At 44.8% G+C, this 19657-nt stretch overlaps 1 protein-coding gene across 8 annotated transcripts in view; it reads left to right on the top strand.

Annotated features, from left to right (window-relative positions):
• The window catches only part of SYT17 (synaptotagmin 17), a 37508-nt gene extending 18912 nt beyond the window's left edge, over positions 1 to 18596 (top strand). For all 8 annotated transcript variants that reach the window (XM_082200112.1, XM_082200117.1, XM_082200118.1 and 5 more), the window contains exons 4-8: positions 3406 to 3557; positions 5276 to 5895; positions 7849 to 7969; positions 10313 to 10468; positions 15593 to 18596. In XM_082200112.1, coding sequence (XP_082056238.1) covers positions 3406 to 3557; positions 5276 to 5895; positions 7849 to 7969; positions 10313 to 10468; positions 15593 to 15789 — 1246 coding nt within the window. In that variant the 3' untranslated portion in view covers positions 15790 to 18596. The remainder of the gene's footprint in view (positions 1 to 3405; positions 3558 to 5275; positions 5896 to 7848; positions 7970 to 10312; positions 10469 to 15592) is intronic.
• The last annotated feature ends 1061 nt before the right edge of the window (positions 18597 to 19657 follow it).

Genomic DNA, 19657 nt, shown 5'->3' with positions numbered 1-19657 from the left:
AGAACACAGCTATCCTTTGAAATTCTCTCTGAATTTTGCAATGCGGTTCTCCAGCCAAGTAATCTGTACGAAAATGCATCTGCTGAAGGAAAGTGTGCATAGAAATGTATGTATTAATGAAAATAAAATACAAAAATGCATTATCATTAGGGAAAGCCGCTTTGCAAAAATGTGTATATTAGGACTAATTTGCACTAAATTGTTGGTGAGTTTTCATAAGGGCTTAAAAAAAGTAAATTGCAAACTGATGTGGAAAACTGAATTTAAGATTGGAAAAATGAAGAACTGAGAGAAATCGAAATTTACAGATTAGCCCATCCCTTCCTTGTCTTTGTGGAGATGCTTCTTTTGAGTCAAGTAGAGGTCACCTCCATTAACGTGTGTGAAGTGTTGGATATCCCGCGGTGTTTTGGTTATTCCTACCCTCCTTTGGATGAATTTTATATTTGCATTCTCTTACTAAATTTCTTATGTATACCACAGTAAGAGTCTCATACCTAGTGTTGCTCAGGAATTATAAGAACCCCCTCCAAATCAGTGTGGTTTTGAAAAGTTTAGTCCACCATCTTGATTCAAAATGGCTTCCAGTTGTGTCCAAACATAGATCCAAACCTACTCCTTGATCCTCAGGAACCATTATGCAAAATTTGGTTAAAATCAGTGCACCTACACCTTTCCTACTGCTGGTGTCATTGGAGGTGAGACAGGTGAACTTTAGGGTAGAAACAGGAAATACAGAGTATAAAAACCCTGACATATAAAAACCATGACTGGACTGTAACCTGCTAAACAAAGACAAGAGTCAATACTGTCTCCATTTCTTTTACTGGCACCACTCCCCTCTGGTTTGTGCCCCTTCAGGTGAAAAAGGTTCCTGGCCCTCATGTAGTGACAACCCCAACCTTCTTTGTTTGTCTACAAAAGCTATTTATTTTCCAAAACCTTTAGCGAGCAAGGTAACTTGTGCTCTCAGCTAACAAGGCTTCATTGTTTTACCAGTCTATTAATGCATGGGGACTCCAGAGTTGGAACAGAACTCTAGAAATAATTTCATCTCCAACATTCAAGACCGGAGAATAATGATGTTCTTGCTGTACCATACAGAGCTGGCAACTTGGCTGTCTTGCTACAACTAATCTAATTATGTTGACTTAGCACACATGGCAGCAACACCTTCCTGTCATTTCCTCTCTAATATTTGCTTTCCTGCTTTGTTGGGAAAATATAAATTGTAGCAAAGAGCGGTAGGTGATCTTCAGCTTTGCAAATTACAAAATGTGTGACACGGGTGTTCAAAATGATTAAAAAATATATACTTGGTGAGAGTAAACTGAAATTGCAGCTTGGTTCTTCTTTTTTGGTGGCCCACATTAAAGAAAAACTGGGAGCTCTTCTGAATGGAGCCAGGATTTAGAAGTGGATATCTCAATAATCTGGTGCCATGATACCATCAAGGTCCACCCACATGTCCAGGGTGACTGGCGGAGGGAGCTAAGGGTCTGCTTCACATTTCCTTTTTTTTAAATGAAATTTTTATTGATTTTTCACAATTTTTATAAACACAAACATTACACAATAACAACAAACAAACACATAAACAAACATGTATAATTTCGAATCCTTTTTTCTTAAACCTTACTTCACCGACTTCCCCATACCTCCCCTTTCTGCATCCCAATTTTCAAGTTTGTTTCAGCAAATCCTACCCCTTAATTTTATCAAATTTTCCCTTATTCTTTCCCTTTACTTGACCTTTTACAGCTGTAATCCCCTTTTTTCAGAAACTTCAACATTTTAACATTCATTAATTTTACAATATTTCTTAAGATAAATTTTAAATTTCTTCCAATTTTCATCCACCGTCTCTTTCCCCTGGTCCCGGATTCTGCCGGTCATTTCAGCCAGTCCCATGTAGTCAATCACCTTCATCTGCCATTCTTCCAGAATGGGTAAATCTTGTGTCTTCCAATACTTTGCGATGATCACCAGCACATTTCCCACAGGATCCTGCTGGCTTCAGGGGTCTGTTTCACTAGCACTTCCCTGTGGTGAGCATGGTGAAGCAGTACTCTGCAGTGTAGCTTCCTGCCCATCAATTAATGTCACCCTGATGTCAGCTGATGCACAGGTGGGCATGGTTTGGGAGAAATGGCATCATGGGCCAACTTGGGCGTTGGTGGGCCAGGATTCGCCTGTGGGCTGTAGGTTCCCCTACCTCTGTAGTAGAGAAATAGAATGTGGGGGGGGGGGGGAGAGGAATGAAAATATATTATTGTCTAATTTCAGAGGCATTGAGTATGATTGTGTTGCCATTTTTACACTCTTCCCACAATTTCTCATAAATTGGACAATTGCAAAACAGAAAAATCCTTTCATTTATCATAAATCCATTTGAATTCGGAAGCTGTGCTTCAGAACAAGCCAGGATATACAGTGGTGCCTCGCAAGACGAAAAGAATCCGTTCCGCGATTCTTGTCGTCTAGCGGTTTTTTCGTCTTGCGAAGCAAGCCCATTGATTAGCGCTACAGCGGTCTAGCGGCTTTCCGTGATCAGCTGTTAAGCGGGTTTTTCAGCGGAACAGCTGATAGGCGGCTTAGGAAAAGGAGGGGAGCGAAAAAAACCCGCGGGGGCGCGCAAGATTTTTTCGTCTTGCGAAGCAACCCCATAGGGAAATTCGTTTTGCGAAGCGCCTCCAAAACGGAAAACCCTTTCGTCTAGCGGGTTTTCCGTCTTGCGAGGCGTTCGTCTTGCGGGGCACCACTGTAAATATATATTCGTAGCTTAGAATCTTTAAGGAGTTAAAAAATAAGAAAGAGGGGGCTCTTGGGCCACGTCTTTTGTGCCTCACAAGTACCATTTTGTTTGTAAAAGTGGGGGAATTTTTTATGCCCTTTCCTTTTTTAAAAAAAAATGCCCATAAACAGGACAAAATGGATCTGATTTTTTGTGGGGTGGGGGCAAGGCAGAGGCATGATATGTTATTGATGATGATGAAGAATGTGCACAATTAAATGATTTGCAGTAATAAACTACGAAACAGAGCTCTCCATACAGGCTTGTGGTGCAAATAATAAGAGAGTATAGCAATGAAGTTTTGAAACACCACGTTCATAGGTTAATTCAATTGAGGGAGGAAATGCAGTGCTCATCCTGGAAGAGAATTCAAGATACAGTGGTACCTCGGGTTAAGAACTTAATTTGTTCTGGAGGTCTGTTCTTAACCAAAAACTGTTCTTAACCTGAAGCACCACTTTAGCTAATGGGGCCTCCTGCTGCCGCTGCTGCACGATTTCTGTTCTCATCCTGAAGCACAGTTCTTAACCCGAGGTACTATTTCTGGGTTAGCAGAGTCTGTAACCTGTAGCGTATGTAACCTGAGGTACCACTGTGTTTCATTTTGACAGGGTGAGCAATCGAAGCGACGACAGGGATGGCGACTCTGACAACACTACAACGAGCGAGCCCCCTCCAACCCCTCAGGACGTTTCACTGGACAGAAGGCGGTCGTCTTCGGATACATCCCGATCCACTTACAGCCTCACAAGACGAATTTCAAGTAGGTTTGCCACGACCCACCTTTTTGGCATTTTGGTGACGTTTGTGAGACAGAGATACCTCCTCAGACCATGAGGCATGGGGCTGCCCCCCAGGGCTGCCCTCCACTCTGTTCATTGGGTGCCTTATAAAGGGGTCCCTGTGTGCAATGTAAGTGCATTACAGGCTTCCAGATGAGGAGGCGATGCAGATGTGTCCCCTTTATTTGGAGAAGCACTACACAAGTATATCAGCATTTATTTAGGGCTTGTTCTCAAAGTGGCTGTACATGTGACCTGTGGGGGAGCGGGGAGTGTCTGGAAGGCGCATTGGAGCTGGGGGCAGGTGCAACACAATCAGCACAACCCATCATGATGTTGTTGTGGTCTGAGGCCAGATCCCATGGGCCAGGGCAGGTCAGGAGTTGACTTCATGTAAATCCAGGGCTGTGATGAGGCGCTACAATTACTCCAATAGGGGCTGTGCAATGACATACTTACATTTTTATTATATAGAGAGGGTCCCATCTGCACTATACATTTAAAGCAGCATCATGCCACTTTAAATAGCTATGGCTTCCCCCAAAGAATTCTGGGAAGTGTCGTTTGTTCAGGGTGCTGAGAGTAGTTAGGAGACCCCTATTCCTTTTGTGGACTTGCAGTCTTCAGAGCGGTTTAACAATCAATCCCTCTTCCCATGGTATTCTGGAAATTGTAGCTCTATGTGGTTGTAGTGGTTAATGTTGGACCTGGGAGGCCAAGGTTCAAATCTCCACCCTGCCATGAAACTCATTGGATGACCTTGTGCCAGTCACTGCCTCTCAGCCTAACCTACCTCAAAGGGTAAAGGTAAAGGGACCCCTGACCATTAGGTCCAGTTGTGGCCGACTCTGGGGTTGCGGCGCTCATCTCGCTTTATTGGCTGAGGGAGCCGGCGTACAGCTTCCGGGTCATGTGGCCAGCATGACTAAGCCGCTTCTGGCGAACCAGAGCAGCGCACGGAAACGACGTTTACCTTCCCGCCAGAGTGGTACCTATTTATCTATTTGCACTTTGACATGCTTTCGAACTGCTAGGTTGGCAGGAGCAGGGACCAAGCAATGGGAGCTCACCCCGTCGCGGAGATTCGAACCGCCGACCTTCCGATCGGCAAGTCCTAGGCTCTGTGGTTTAACCCACAGCGCCACCCACGTCCCTTCACCTCACAGGGTGGTTGGGGTTAAATGAGAAGGGGGAGGAAGAAGAAGAAGAGTAGAAGAGTTTGGATTTGATATCCTGCTTTATCACTACCCGAAGGAGTCTCAAAGCGGCTAACATTCTCCTTTCCCTTCCTCCCCCACAACAAACACTCTGTGAGGTGAGTGGGGCTGAGAGACTTCAGAGAAGTGTGACTGGCCCAAGGTCACCCAGCAGCTGCATGTGGAGGAGTGGGGAATCGAACCTGGTTCCCCAGATTACGAGTCTACCGCTCTTAACCCCTACACCACACTGACACTGGGTACACCACATTGAGTTCTTTGGAGAAAAATGTGGACTATAAATGCAACAAACAAATAATAATAGGGGCATCCTAACACCTCTCAGCACCCATAACAAACTACACTGCCCACAATTCTTGGGGGGAAGCCATGACTGTTTAAAGTGGTATGATTGCTTTAAATGTATAGTGAAGTTGGGGCCTATATCTCTGCAGTCAGTGTGAATTAGTGCTTTGTCCCACCATTTGCTCTTTGTTACGCAGGTCTAGAGTTGAGGCGTCCAAGTTCTCCACTTATTGACATAAAACCTATCGAGTTTGGGATTTTAGGATCCAAAAAGGAAATAGTTCAACCGTCTATCCTGAGGAAAACCTATACTCCAGATGACTATTTTAGGAAGTTTGAGCCGAGACTATATTCCCTTGACTCTAACAGTGAAGACGTGGACTCCTTGACGGACGAGGAAGTCTTGGCCAAGTACCAGCTGGGCATGCTTCATTTTAGCACGCAATACGACCTCTTGCACAATTATCTCATTGTCAGGGTGATTGAAGCGAGGGATCTGCCTCCCCCAATTTCCTACGATGGCACTAGGCAGGATATGGCCCACTCGAATCCTTACGTGAAGATTTGCCTCTTGCCGGACCAGAAAAACTCCAAGCAGACCGGAGTGAAGCGCAAAACCCAAAGCCCGGTCTTTGAGGAGAGGTACACATTTGACATCCCGTTTTTAGAAGCCGAAAGGCGGACCCTGCTGTTAACCACAGTGGATTTTGACAAATTTTCACGCCACTGTGTCATTGGTAAAGTGTCGATGCCTTTGAGTGATGTGGACCTTGTGAAGGGAGGACATTGGTGGAAAGCTCTGGTCCCCAGCTCTCAAGTAAGTTTCAGAACAAAACACAACATGTTGACTGTTATTACTGTTCTTGGTGGTCTTGGCTGCGTAGTCTTTCCCCCCTCCTTCTGATTGTGATTTAACACTGGCAGTGGTTTAATGGTACAAGGAACAGAGATATATTTGGTTGTGGCCTTGAAGCTCTTGAATGTTCTCCCTAGGGAAGCCTGACAGGCTCCATCACTATACAGTGGTACCTCGGTTTAAGAACAGTCCTGTTTACGAACGATTCGGTTTAAGAATTCTGCAAAACTAGAAATAGTGTCCCGGTTTGAGAACTTTACCTCTGTCTAAGAACGGAATTCAAATGGTGGAAGGGCACTGGCGGCAGGAGGCCTCATTAGAGAAAGCGCGCCTCGGTTTAAGAACGGTTTCGGTTTAAGAACGGACTTCCAGAATGGATTAAGTTCGTAAACCGAGGTACCACTGTATTGTTATAGTGCAGAGCAAGACTGGTAAGACATTTGGCCCAGGAAGGAGGTGTGGCTTGGCTTGACTCCCAAGGGCCAGATGGAGAGGTTTAGAAGGCCGCATTGTACCCCAAGACCAGAAGTTTCCCAACCCTGGGGTATGTGATGAAGACTTGGCTCTTTAGGGGGGTATAATGACATTTGGTGTTGTGAAACAGCTAAGAGAGTGAGCTAGAATTCAGGCAGGGCCTGATTCAAATTTTGCCTCGGTCGTAAACTCCTTAGGTAGCCTTAGACCAGCTATCCTTTCTCAACCTCAGTCCTACCACCCCATCTGCAATTTCGGAGATAATAATATCGGCTTACTTTACAAGGCTGCAACTTGATAATGCAAGGGAAGTGTTCTGAACACTTGGAAATGCTGTACAAATGTTAAGTTGCTGTTAATAATAAGATCTGTTCTAAGTGCTTGTTTGATTATTGTAGTGCTTTATTATGGTTATTTGTGCAAAACGCTCTTCCTCCGTGGTTTTCTGTCATCAGAGGTTTCTACTTATGAATTCTTATTGTCTGACATGTGGGGGCAGAGGAAGATAACTGTGCGTCTTACTGACTGTTTTTATATACTGGTGGTCGTGCACCGTGCTTAGGTCCTGGCTGAGTGATTTCATCTCATATGCTCTGTGGTGCTCAGGGTCAATCATGGTGTGTGGAGGACGGGGGGGGGGCTGTTTGGCCTGGATCTCAAGCACAAAGGGGGGGGCTCCTCAGATTTAGACACTTGTTCATTTTTTAGCCTTTGATAAGTTTCATAACATGTTTTTATGAGCATTGAACCATAACACAACACTCTCAGCTTAGAGCTGCAAATCTAAGCAAATAGGATTTGTGATTTGGAAAATGCATCATTTTCTTCTGTTAACTGACATAGTTTTCGTCATGTCAAAGAGTTTAAACATTCACAAATATTAATAAAAATATCTGTTCTGGTAGCACAAAATTAGACCTAGACAATATCCTCTCAGATCAGCCGATTATGTAAATAAACCACTCATGTTTGGGTTGTTGGGGGAGGAAGGTTAATTTGTTTCTCGTGTGTTGTCATTTTTAATTTTGATTATGGCTAGGGGCTTCAAATGCTGGAAGTGGCCCAATTTTCAACATTGCGATATATCACCAGCTAAATATCACAATATCTCGATATATCACGATATATATCTGTGGTGGTGGAGGGCCTTACTGGGCCTCCCCATGGTGGCAGAGGGTCCAGCCATACCTCCCTGCAGCAGCAGAGGGCTTTGCCATGCCTCTCCATGGCAGTGGAGGGTGCACTGTGCTTCCCCGCATCAGCAGAGGTCCTTGCCCAGATAGAGAGGCTTGGAGGGCCAGCGTTTGACCCTTGGTCCAGAGGTTTCCCACACCTGCTGTAAGGGCATTTGTGATCCTTGGACATGGCTTGTAATGCCCTTTGTTTCAAACGCCCCACCTCTTGTCCTGTTTGATTCCTTCTTTGGCACATCTGTTGCAGAATGAAGTTGAACTGGGAGAACTCCTGCTGTCGTTAAACTACCTTCCCAGTGCAGGAAGACTGAATGTAGACATCATTAGAGCAAAACAGCTGCTTCAAACAGATATGAGCCAAGGTTCAGGTACGGACTGGCGCTTTTCCAATAATGACTGCTGCACTTAATCGGAGGTGCTCTGGTACTGCTGAGATGTATAAGATTTCTGAAAGATGTGAATGTTTTCAACAGGGAACAGGATATTGTCCTTCCCCAAAGCAGCTCTGAAAAATCCCAGCCCTAAAGTCCTAATATGAACCAAGCCCCCGCCCCGCGGAAATTTTCAATGCCAGCATATGCAAATTGACAAAGGAGTAGTGTGTCTCTGAGCATGTGCAGAGAATGTCTGTTCCTCACTGCTGTATCCAGCCTCCACTTGTACTGAGAGGGGTGGGACGGAGCATTCAGAATCAGAGGAGGCTTCTGAGAAGGTTTTGACTTCCACAGTCTTTGAAGAACTTCACCTTTATGACCTTTTCAGACCAGACATTTACGATTTGAGAAATGCCACTGGCACATCCAAATGTCAGTGTTTCTACAGAATAATGGTGGGAAATGTATTTATTTTTTTAAAAGACAGCACCTGCATTTTACCTAAGGGGTGCCTAAAAATAACCATGAGCCGGAAAACAATAAAAACAGTTCAAAACTATGCCCAGTTGAAAATAGAGAGGTCCAAACAGCTGTGCCTCTTGCCTCGTGTGCTGGGCCTCAGGAAGGCACATTTCCGCTTTGTGGTGGGTGAGGTGGTGCCTGCCAAAAAGGCACAAATCCAGCTGGCTTTGTTGGGAGATAGTGCAAGAGGGCACTTTCAAGGGGTCCTCAGCACAGAGCTACCGGTCAGCCTCCGCCTCTTCAACTTGCACGGCTCACCCCACAACCCCAACCCACCCCCAGTATGGCCTTCAGCCCTTGTATCACCATGGCAACAACCTAGCTGCTGGAAGGGGCAGGAGAAATCTGGAAGGGGCAGGAGAGAGAATTGGCAGTGGATTGCTGTGCGAAAGGATTGTGAGCTCAATTCTCACAACTCATAATCCCGGACTGAGCATATGCTCAGAGCTCCCAGATTCTTAATTCTTAATGTGTGACCTCCACCCCAATTTTTAATGCACCTGGCTCCAGTTGTGGATCTCGGGGTTCCAGTACAAAGCAAAATAAATCCCCAAAGCCTGAAGTCTTCCCAGCAAATGCACATGGATCTATATTTAAGCTGCCCCCCCCTTCCATCAATCCTCTTCCAGACTGCATACTGTATAAGTGGGAGACCTGGGGAGATTTTGTGCGTGTGTGTGTTTTACTTTCAGTATGGAGAAAATCAGCAGGCAAGTGGCGTTTAGAAGCTGCCCTTTCCCAACCATTCTTGGAATCACCAGAGGAGTCATTTTTGTTCCTCAGAAGCAGAAGTCAAAATGTACCCTGTTTACTTTCAATTGCGAACAACTGAAGGCTGGCCTTGGGGAAGGAAGGTCAGCTACGCTGTTCTTTTTGAGAGAGAGCAGGTTCTTTTCGGAAGATGTAATCTTCATAGGAGCGAGCAGGGAAAGAAGGTTACAGCCGAAAGAGGGAGGCTGAAGACTCACTGCTGCTTCTGAGCATTGTTATTATTATTATTAATTATATTTATTACTCGCTCTTTCAGAAAGCAAACAGTAAAAAGTGTAAAGACCAGCATTTAAAAATCTTAAAATGCTCATCAGTAATAAGTATAAAATACATGAAAATTGTCTGTAAAATACAAGAATCCTCTTAAAGGCCTATCTGTTCCAGCATCCTCTTTTCACACTGGCCAACCAGATTACCTACGGGGAGCCCGTAAACAGGACCGGGGTTCAACAACACTCCCCACCTCTGATTCCCAGCTTAGCGGGTGCAGGGCAAGCAGTGCATGGTCTGCAGAGCACCATAACAACAACAACAACAACAACAACAACAATTTTTATTATTATTATTATTATTATTATTATTATTATTATTATTATTATTATTATACTCCACCCATCTGGCTGGGTTTCTCCAGCCACTCTGGGCGGCTTCCAACACATATAAAAACATAATAAAACATCAGACATTAGAAACTTCCAAATACAGGGCTTTGCTACCACTCCCTGTCCTCCAGACTCTGCCACCTGAGGCAAACTACGTCACTTTGTTCAATAATAGGGCTGAACTTTCCAATTAAGGGGTCCCTTGCTCATCAGCTTGAGTCCAGGCTCAGAGCTGGTCAAGAGCTGTATCTGGCACCTATTTCTCTCTGAATCCAGTTTAATGGGCTGTCCCTTCATTGTCTGGGTCAGAGTCCAGGCTGCATTGGGGCAAGGAGTTCACTTGGGCCAACTTAATGTGTGAACTGGGCAATGACAGGAAATAATGATTTCCGATGAACAAAACCCTCTCTGGAAGATCAAGCTGTGCTTGTTTTCTGTTCAGATCCCTTTGTGAAGATCCAACTTGTTCATGGTTTAAAACTGGCGAAAACAAAGAAGACTTCTTGCAAGAGGGCTACCATTGACCCCTTCTACAACGAGTCCTTCAGTTTCAAAGTGCCCCAAGAAGAACTTGAAAGTGCCAGTTTAGTCTTCACAGGTATGTTCACCTCTTTCAAATGTGGTTTGTAGGCCTGCCATACAGTTGAAGAATTTTGGCTGATTAATTCATGGGACTTTTCGTCAATTAATCAACTAACAGCTAGGGTTGTAAGAAGATAGAGATTTCTGTTGTGAACAACCTTTGTTGGTCGCAATCAACGCTGTCTCCATTCTGCTGCAGCTTTGTTTCCATCAACTACTATGTCATTCATCTCACTACTAATTAAGATGCATTACTATTTAAATCAGGTGTGTAACTATATACGTAACTTAAAGGAAACATCAAAACAATGGGGGAAAGAGTAATTACATATTGTTTGCAGACTTCCTCTTCCTCCCCTGTTGTTGTTGGAATTCTCCAGTATCCCTAGTAACAGTGCAATCTTTACTATATCTAGTCAGAAGTAAATCTTACTGACTCCAGTAGGACTTACCCCAGGTGAGTAGGGTTGGGTTGGCAGCCTAAATCTTCATTTATGTACAAGTGAGGAACAAAATGGTTTTAAAGAATAAACATGCCTTTTGTGGTTTGAATTGATACCCACAGTAGGGTCAGGGTGTGACGGAAGCCTCTTCAGCTTCCGAAATCTCCTCCCAGTCTGCTGAGAGTTGTCATCGTCCTCAACATCTGGCAATCAGCACATCAGACATCCATGATCTTGCCCCACGATGCCCAGAACTTCAGAAAACGAAAGCAAGGTTCTGTCTCAGGTCTCAAATGAAATACCTCTCTTTTGAAGTGGACCAAAACAAAACCGCTCACACAAAAAGCAGCCCCCTCTCAGAAGCACCCAATCAAGATCCGAAGGGATTTTATCCTCTGTGCACACCAACCCTAGTAGAAACAGATGTTGCTGTTGAGACGAGATGCTGAAATGAGAACCTATTAGCTTGTTTCCAAACATTTCCGAATGAAAGCGATGCTCATCAGCAATTTAAATCGCAACCGTGATGTACAGAAATTTTCCTCTGCGGAAAAGGCATCATGCATAGTTTTGAATGCACTAGATCAGGTGTGGGAGGAAGGAATTGTTCCTGTAATCCATTGAGGGCCTTATTCTGAAATAGAAAAAGACAGTCACCTAAGCCACATTCTCCTCCTCCCGCTCTCTCACCCACAATATATAAACATTACCAGCTCTCTGGAGTCAGTTGCCTTTATTAAAAGGAATTGTTTCCCCTGTGTCATTATTATGATTAGTGTTTTTGCACAGCTTTGGGTTGTGGGGAGGGCGTGTGGAGCGTTTCAGTTCCCACCCAGAAAGCTTTCAGGCCCTGGGCAGGTTCCTAGACTGTTTTTGGGTAAATCCATCCCTGGGCTTCCACAGACTTGACAAGCTGGAACATCTGAAGGGGAGGGCAGGTAAGATGACAGAGGGTCTGGAAATCAAGCCTTGTGAAGAACGATTGTTGGGTATGTAGGATCTAGACAAGAAGACTGACAGAAGATTTGATAGCCAACTTTAATATCTGTCACATGGAAGATGGAGCAAGCTTGTTTTCTGCTGTTCTGGAGTGTGGGAACCAAACCAGTAGATTCAAATGACAAGAAAGGAGATGCCAACATTAGGAGGAACTTTCTGATAGTGAAAGCTGTTCAAAAGTGCAATGGACTACCCTGAAAGGGTGTTGGACCTCCTTGGAGGTTGGGTAGGCATCTGCCAGGGATTCTTTAGCTGTGATTCCTATAGCACAGGGTTGGCCTAGATGACCCTTGGGATCCCTTCCAGATCTACAGTTCTATGACTTATCTGTTCATGGTTGTCCTCTTCCCTTTCCCCAGATCCTTGTCACACCTGACCTCCTGTGGGTGTGTTACCTACCAGGCTTGAATTGAGTGTTTTATTCCACTAGACTGGGACAGATTGCAGGTGGAAGGACTACCTGGCCTGAGCCTTGTTGCTCTACAGTGTCCCTGCCAGCAGGACTGCAAACTGAAGTTAGTTGGGCCATCAGGAATCAGGCGACTTGGGGAGCCAGTAGAAGCTTTGCTGGCCTTAAATAAGAACTTCCTTGGGCTTGTCTCTTCAGTCTGGGCATGTTTTCTGTGAAAGGATGTGTTAAACCAGGGATTGGGAACCTCCAGTCTGTAGATTCCTGTTTGGCATGCAAGACAATTTCCCCTCAACCCACAACCATCTGCCCCCCAGTACCTGACATCAGTTAAGGTTGTGGCTGCAAGCTGAATGTTACCTTCTGATTCTCCCTTTGCAAGCGGGACTCTCTGGCAGTGCCAGTCAGCTAATTGCCATGTTCAGTGAGCCCCGCTTTCTCCACACCTTCGAGGAGATATTTCTCCTCTATAGACGTGTGTAGGGGTGTGTGAATGGTGATCTGAAATAATTTAGTATCTCAGGGCCAGGCTTGAGTAGGGATGGGGGGGGGGGGAAACACAACAGCTAGATGGACCAATGGTGCTGTATAAGGCAACTTCCTAGGCTGCTATTATTATTATTATTATTATGACGACTACGACTGTTATTGATATTACTATTACTATTGCCTCTGGGAGTGGAAAGACAAAGACTGATCCTGGGTTTCTAGCTGATGCCTGAGTGAATAGGCTCCTGAGGCTATGGAATAAGTACACATTGTAGATTGTGCTTTTGTTTGTTCCCCAGTTATGTGCTCAGGCCTCCCGGCTATGCTTTTATTCGCTGTTACAGAGGCCACAAGACCAGCAATGGTTTGTTCTCTTTATTGGCAGGCTGGGTTTGCAGAGCAGTTGCAGGCGAACCGTTTAATTATTGAAAGGCTTTTGAAATATGTAACAGGAAAACAATCTACATGAAATGGAAAGCTTTGGGGGAACATGTGTTAGGATGTTTGTGTGCAAATAAGTTTGTGTAGGATTAGACTGGAGCAGGGGGAGCACTTAGAATCATAGAACTGTAGAGTTGGAAGGGAACCCCAGGGGCTATCTTGCCCTGCCCCCTGCATTGCAGGAATCACAGCCAAATAACCCCTGACAGATGGCCATCCAAACTCTGCTTCAAAACCCCTGCTTGAAAACCTACCATCCACTCCTGTCAAACAGCTCTTCACATCAGAAACTTCTTCCTAATGTCTAGCTGGAATCTCTTTTCTTGTAATTTGAATCCATTGGTCCAGTCCTCTGGAGCAGCAGAAAGTAAGCTTGCTCATCATCTGAGGCCCTTTTTGGTGCGCCTTCCCTACAAGAGGTCCAGAGAGCGGCAACACGTGAACAGGCCTTTTCTGCAGTGGCTCCTTGTTTGTGGAATGCTATCCCCAGGGAGGTTCAGCTGGCACCTTCATTATGCACGTTTATGCACCGGGTGAAAACGTTCCTCTTCAATAAACATCTGATGCCCTTTCAAATGTGTTTGTGGGAAGGGGAGAAAGGGGTCATTGGTTTGTGTGGGGGTTTTTTTTGTTTGTTCTTCTTTTTATTATGTGTTTTGTGCTTTTATCTTGTATTAACCTGTTGTGAACCTGTTGTATAGTCTGTGGTGAAGCGCCCTGAGATCTATGGATGAAGGGTGGTATACAAATGTAATCATCATTATCATATTCCATGTCACAGCCCTTCAGATATATGAGGATGGCTATCATATCACCTCCAGGCTAAAGCATGCCCAACTCCCTCAACCAATTGTCATAAGGCTTGGTTTCCAACTTTATCATCTTGGTTGCCTTCCTCGTGGCTGCTGGAGCTGCTGAACCTCCTCCTTCCTTACTAAGGGGAGGGGAAGTGAACCAGCAGGTGGCAGCAGTGCTCCTGGTTGCTCAGCTTCTGTAGCCCAGAAAGAGAGTGGGGAAGGTGAGCCATAGAATAGCCACTTAATAATCTCCAAAACAATAATATACTGTACAGTATAGGATATGCATCACCCAGAAAGAAGAGAGGGCACAGATTCTCATGAAATTTGGCCCATGTTTATTTATACATGTAGATACAATCTAGGAAATAGTAGGTGGAATTCAATGCTAGACCTACTCAGAGTAGGCTCATTGAAATGAATGAACAAAACTAAGTTAAGTCTATTTTGCATTTCACCCAGTGTCTAATCTAAATGGAAAAACAGAGTTGTCTCCAACTAAGTTTTGCTCAGACTGGTCTCATATGCTTGTAGGTAAGAAAAAGTGGTTCAATTTACCATCAAAAAGATAGAGAAGCAAGCTGATAGCCTAAAGATACAGGGATAGTCTGGGAATCTGAAGGTCCCTAACAGTGTTTGTTTTAACCCATGCAAAACACCTCATTTGCAAGCCGAGTTGCACCCAAACTTCCAACGCTCTTTGTGTTGCAGCCTCAGTTCTCTCTTCAGTTGAAGCTCTTTGAGCGGATCAGCTGTTCAAATAATAAAACAACAAAGTCACAACTGAAAAACCCAAAATGAACAAACCTGTAAAAGGGCAAGAACTGTTATGAAACTGAAACCAGCACACAACAGAATTTAAACTTCGCTATAAAACCACACACCCATGCTTTCTAGTTGATAATTTATTTTTAAAAGCATTTTCATTACCAAAACAATGCAGATTACACAAAAGGTTTGCGTAAGTGCAAAAATTCTAAAGAAGAACATAATAATAATCCCATAGCGAGGAATGGAGTTGGAACTAAATGCAGCTCAATGAAGACAGTGGTCAGTGGATACGGCATGTTGGTTGATTGTTGGGGAAGGGAAATGGGGGCAGGGTGGTGAATGGAATGGAGTGGAAAAGGACATGGCTGGCTGGCATTTTGGTCAGAAACACTCCACTCTGCATCATTTTGTTGCAGGTACCACTTCTGCAGGTAGATAATTGTTCACCAGTGTTCCCTTTCTCTTTTATTGCTGCTACACTTATCCTGGTACAAATCTATTGACAGGAAAGAAGGAAGACAATTTCTGGCATGATTTCTGCAGCTCTGCCAGTTCCGTCCACTGCAATCAGAAGTCACTGCTTTCTCTGGGTCCTTTTGGGTGGGATTCAGTCACATAATGTCAAATTCAAGGTTGCACAGTTATGCTTGCTAGAGAGCTCTCTTGATAATTGTTCCAGTCAAAGGGAGATCTGAGAGTTAGGGTTGGCGTTGCAGCTGCTTCTTCAGTCTTTACTCCCTCACCCCCACCCCATCTTCCTTTCTCCCTGCCTCTCTCTTTGTTATCTTCAGTCTTTGGCCACAACATGAAGAGCAGCAACGACTTCATTGGGCGGATTGTGATTGGCCAGTACTCCACAGGCTCTTCGGAATCCAAGCACTGGCGGCGGATGCTGAACTGCCACCGCACGGCTGTGGAGCAGTGGCACACTCTCCGGTCGCGAGCTGAATGTGACCGTGTCTCCCCGGCTTCCCTGGAGGTGACGTGAGGACGCCAACGCTGCTAGCAAGCCACTGAGCAGATCTATACAAGACAAGTCATACACACACACAAACACACACACTTGCGCATAATCACTATGGAATCCACAGCAACTCTTAATGGCCACTGGCAACAAAAAGAATAGTTGCATTAGCCTCCGTGCTACCTATTATTTCATCCACCCCATTGATTGTTTTACTCAGGATCACATATCAACCACTACATCCACATCAGAAGGTGATGCTGTTGTGTAGGACAGTGGAAGCTGCTCAAAGGGTTGTCTGCTAATACATTTTCAGAAATCCTTTGTTGCCTGCTATGTCATAGTGCAGTGCAGATAGCAGACTGGTTAGCTGCGGAAAAGCTTCATGGTTTCCTCTCCACTACGCCATACTCTACATCTCGTGTGAGCAATTGTATCGGAAGGTATCAGATCCTGTGTGTTATCCGTGGTGAATGCGTGGTAGATTACTAGGATGTTGTTTTAGCGGTAGAGTGTATGGTATAAATTCGTCTAAACCCAGTCCTTCCTTTGTCACTGTGCCAGCTTAACCAAATCAGATATAACGTGTGCTTCTGTGTCTGGAGCTGTGCCCTTGGGCAGAATGGGATGGAGGCAGTCGTCTCTTTCCTGCTCAATCACACATGCTAGCATTTTGTAAAACGTTGCATCATTCAAGAACCCGCTGGTGTACTGTTATGAAAGCTGCAGTCCACAGCTGGATCACCCTTGAGCAGGCCCCTTAAAGCCGATTGGTTGGAACCCATCACCTGGTTGCAACCTGATTTAAGTTGGGTTGAAATGGTAGCACTACTACCAGAATTGGGGTGTGTGCATGTTTGACTTAAGAGTGGGTCCTGGGTCTGAAAAGGCTGAAGACTCCTGCGTTGAAGTCAACAAAGCTCATTTTGGAGGAGGGAAATTGTGGGTGGCAGCCTAGTTGCAGTGCTAGTTCCAGAAGTGTGCAGTGGTCTGGGATGTGTGAGCTGCCCAGTTTGTTTTCACGGTTCAGGTTCCATGAGTGCAAAGTGCGTGTGGAGTTGTCCTTTCCCTTGGAAGCGGTGGAGGCACGGAGGAGCCAACCACCCAGCAGAGCGAGGTGGGTGCTGAGGGTTCAAGGAGTTGCACCCTGTAGTCTAGCTGCTATCCTCAAGGACAGTGGAGGGTGTTGAAATCAGGTTCAGCCACTGGCCCAATCAGCTTCTGGAAGGAGGCAGGTTCCACTTTGTGCTTTGCCTCACTCAAAACAACCGTAGTAGGGACTTGTATGCACCACCCTCCCGGCACATCATTAGAAATGGGGCACATGTTCCTCTAAAGGCTATGGCTGAACTTGAAAGTGGAGGCATCTGAAGGTTTCAGAGAACTGTTTGTGTCAAATCCACCCCCCCTCCACATTTTAGGAACCTTTTGTGGCACTGTTCACAAAAGCCCTAATGCCGTGTGAGTTGCATTTACATGTGATAGTCAAGTTGATCTCTCCACACACACCCCTTTGTATTTCAGTGTGTTGAACTGGTCTTGAGTGTAAAGTCAGCAAATGTCTTTGTATTTACCTGCCACATACAGAAAAGGTGTAGGGAAGTAGGTTGAACCTTCTGTAATACTGTAGAGATCAGGGATGGGGATCGCCCTCCCACCAGATGTCAAAGAGAACAACAACTACCAGACTTTTAGAAGACATCTGAAGGCAGCCCTGTTTAGGGAAGCTTTTAATGTTTGATGCACTACTGTATTTTAATATTTTGGTGGAAGCAGCACAGAGTGGCTGGGGAAGCCCAGCCAGATGGGTGGGGTATAAATAATAAATTATTACTATATAACCTCAGGCTGCCAGAGAGGCCCCTCCAGGCGTCTCCACAGGGCACACACCCTCTTGAGTCACAGTGCTCACCTGCCCTGCTTTGCAGCCTCCTATACTGTTTTTGTCTGGCTGGGACGTGTCCTCAAACTCTGATAATGCTTCTTGTGTGCCTAGGTGGAGATGAGAGAAAGGTATGAGTGAGTGTGAAGAAACTAGCCCACTGTTCTGTTCACCTTTGCCTTTGCCCTCTCCCTGCCACTGGTCATGTGGCCCCTGGAAGGTCACTCAGGAGGAAATGTGGCCCCTGGCCTGAAAAAGTTGCCCCACCCCTGGAATAGATGAGCTGAGCAAGTTGAATGTATGTGAGATTGAACACTTGAACAGCTCATTTGCTGGGATCCGCTGTGGGAGAGGGGATTCCTGTGGGATTTCCGAGAGGCATCTGATTGGTCGTTGTGGGAAATGGGAATTTAGGCTAGATGGGCCTTTTGTCTGATACACAGGCCTCTTAACACTCTTGTACAATTACCAAGAGAACCTGTATTGGGACCCCAAAAAGAATATAAATTTGGTTCTTATAAGGTGTAATATTCCTGTATGAAAATTAACTTAGTATATCACTGTTAACTTTTATAAGTAGTAAAACCTTTTTTTAAAAAATAATAATGCATGGAACCATGGCACATGGAGACAGCAATCTGAGCATTTGCAGCAGTATTCATGCAACAGATGTCTGATGTGCCAGCATCCGTCATCAAAGCCGGCACGGCCTGAATTTACTTTGACAGAAATGTTCATGTCTGTTGGCTCTTAGGCCCGATGGAGGGGTTGTGGTTCCTCCTTATTTTAAAACCATAGTTTCCCAAAGCGGTGGATGGACGTGACAAGTCAGCAAATTCTGTCGATTTTGTTAGATGCTTCTGTACATTCTCCCCAACCCCAAACATACTGTCTAAGGAGGTATATTTATGGAAAAAATAAAGATCTGTTTATTTGTGTCAAATAAGAATGAAGTGGTGCTCTTTTTAAGCATGCCCGCACAACATCCCTTTGAGGGAGATTCAGCAGTGAATTTCTTGGGGCATTGTGGTCATTTGTGCTACAGAATTATAGAATCATAGAATTGTGGGGTTGGAAGGGATCCAAGGGTCATCTAGTCAAACCCCCTGACAGGTGACCACATTTGTCTCTATGACAACAGCACTCACTCTTTCAAGAGGCAGGTGATGTGTACCTGGCTGAGCGGCTAAGGCTGTTACCTTGACAAGGAAACTGATGTGGCAGGTTTCCTCTTACAGATTCAACCCACACAGATACAGGATCATTGCTTTGGAAGGGATCATCCAGGCTGACCCCCCCCTCCCCATTACATTTATTTATTTAAAATATTTCTAGGCCATCTTTTAGGGACAAACCCTCCCAAGGTGAATTCAAGAATTTAAAAGAGAGAACTAAAACCAGTGCTTTTTTTCTGGGGGTACGCCTACTTCTAAACATTTTGTGAATCTTTGTCTGTTTACTGTATTTATTTTTCCTGATTTGAACTATAAAATGGTGATTTTCTTGAGTCAAAATGAGAGTACTCCTAAACATTTTTTTTAGAACAAAAGCACTGACTAAAACAAAAAGATAATCATGTTAACTAAAAAACACTTGCAGATCAGCAGTACTGTATCAGAAGTCTTCTTCTTCTTCTTCTTCTTCTTCTTTTCCTCTTCTTCTTCGGCGATCACTCGTAGCCAAGTAAGATTGTCTTCCATAAACACGGTTTTAACAATGAGTCCATAAGTGACTGTGGAGGCCAATTCTGGATCCACATGTCCTTCCACAGTGGGGACATTGGTTTCTGGGCGGGAGTTGATCACGGTGTAGATTTGCCAAGCCTTCCTCTTAGCATGTTTCTCCCTTGCATCCTGAGTTCGAGTTTCTTCAAAGTCCATGATACCTTTGGTAAAGGCTAGTCTCCAGCTGGAGTGCTCACAGGTCAGTGTTTCCCAGTTGTCAGTGATTTGCCTTGAGACAGTCTTTAAACCTCTTTTGTTGACCACCAGCTTTACGCTTTCCATTTTT

This window comes from Podarcis vaucheri (genome assembly GCF_965113315.1).
Source record: "Podarcis vaucheri genome assembly, chromosome: 14".
NCBI lineage: Eukaryota > Metazoa > Chordata > Lepidosauria > Squamata > Lacertidae > Podarcis > Podarcis vaucheri.
The sequence above is the reverse complement of the archived record's forward strand: the minus strand, read 5'-3'. Positions and strand labels throughout refer to the sequence as shown.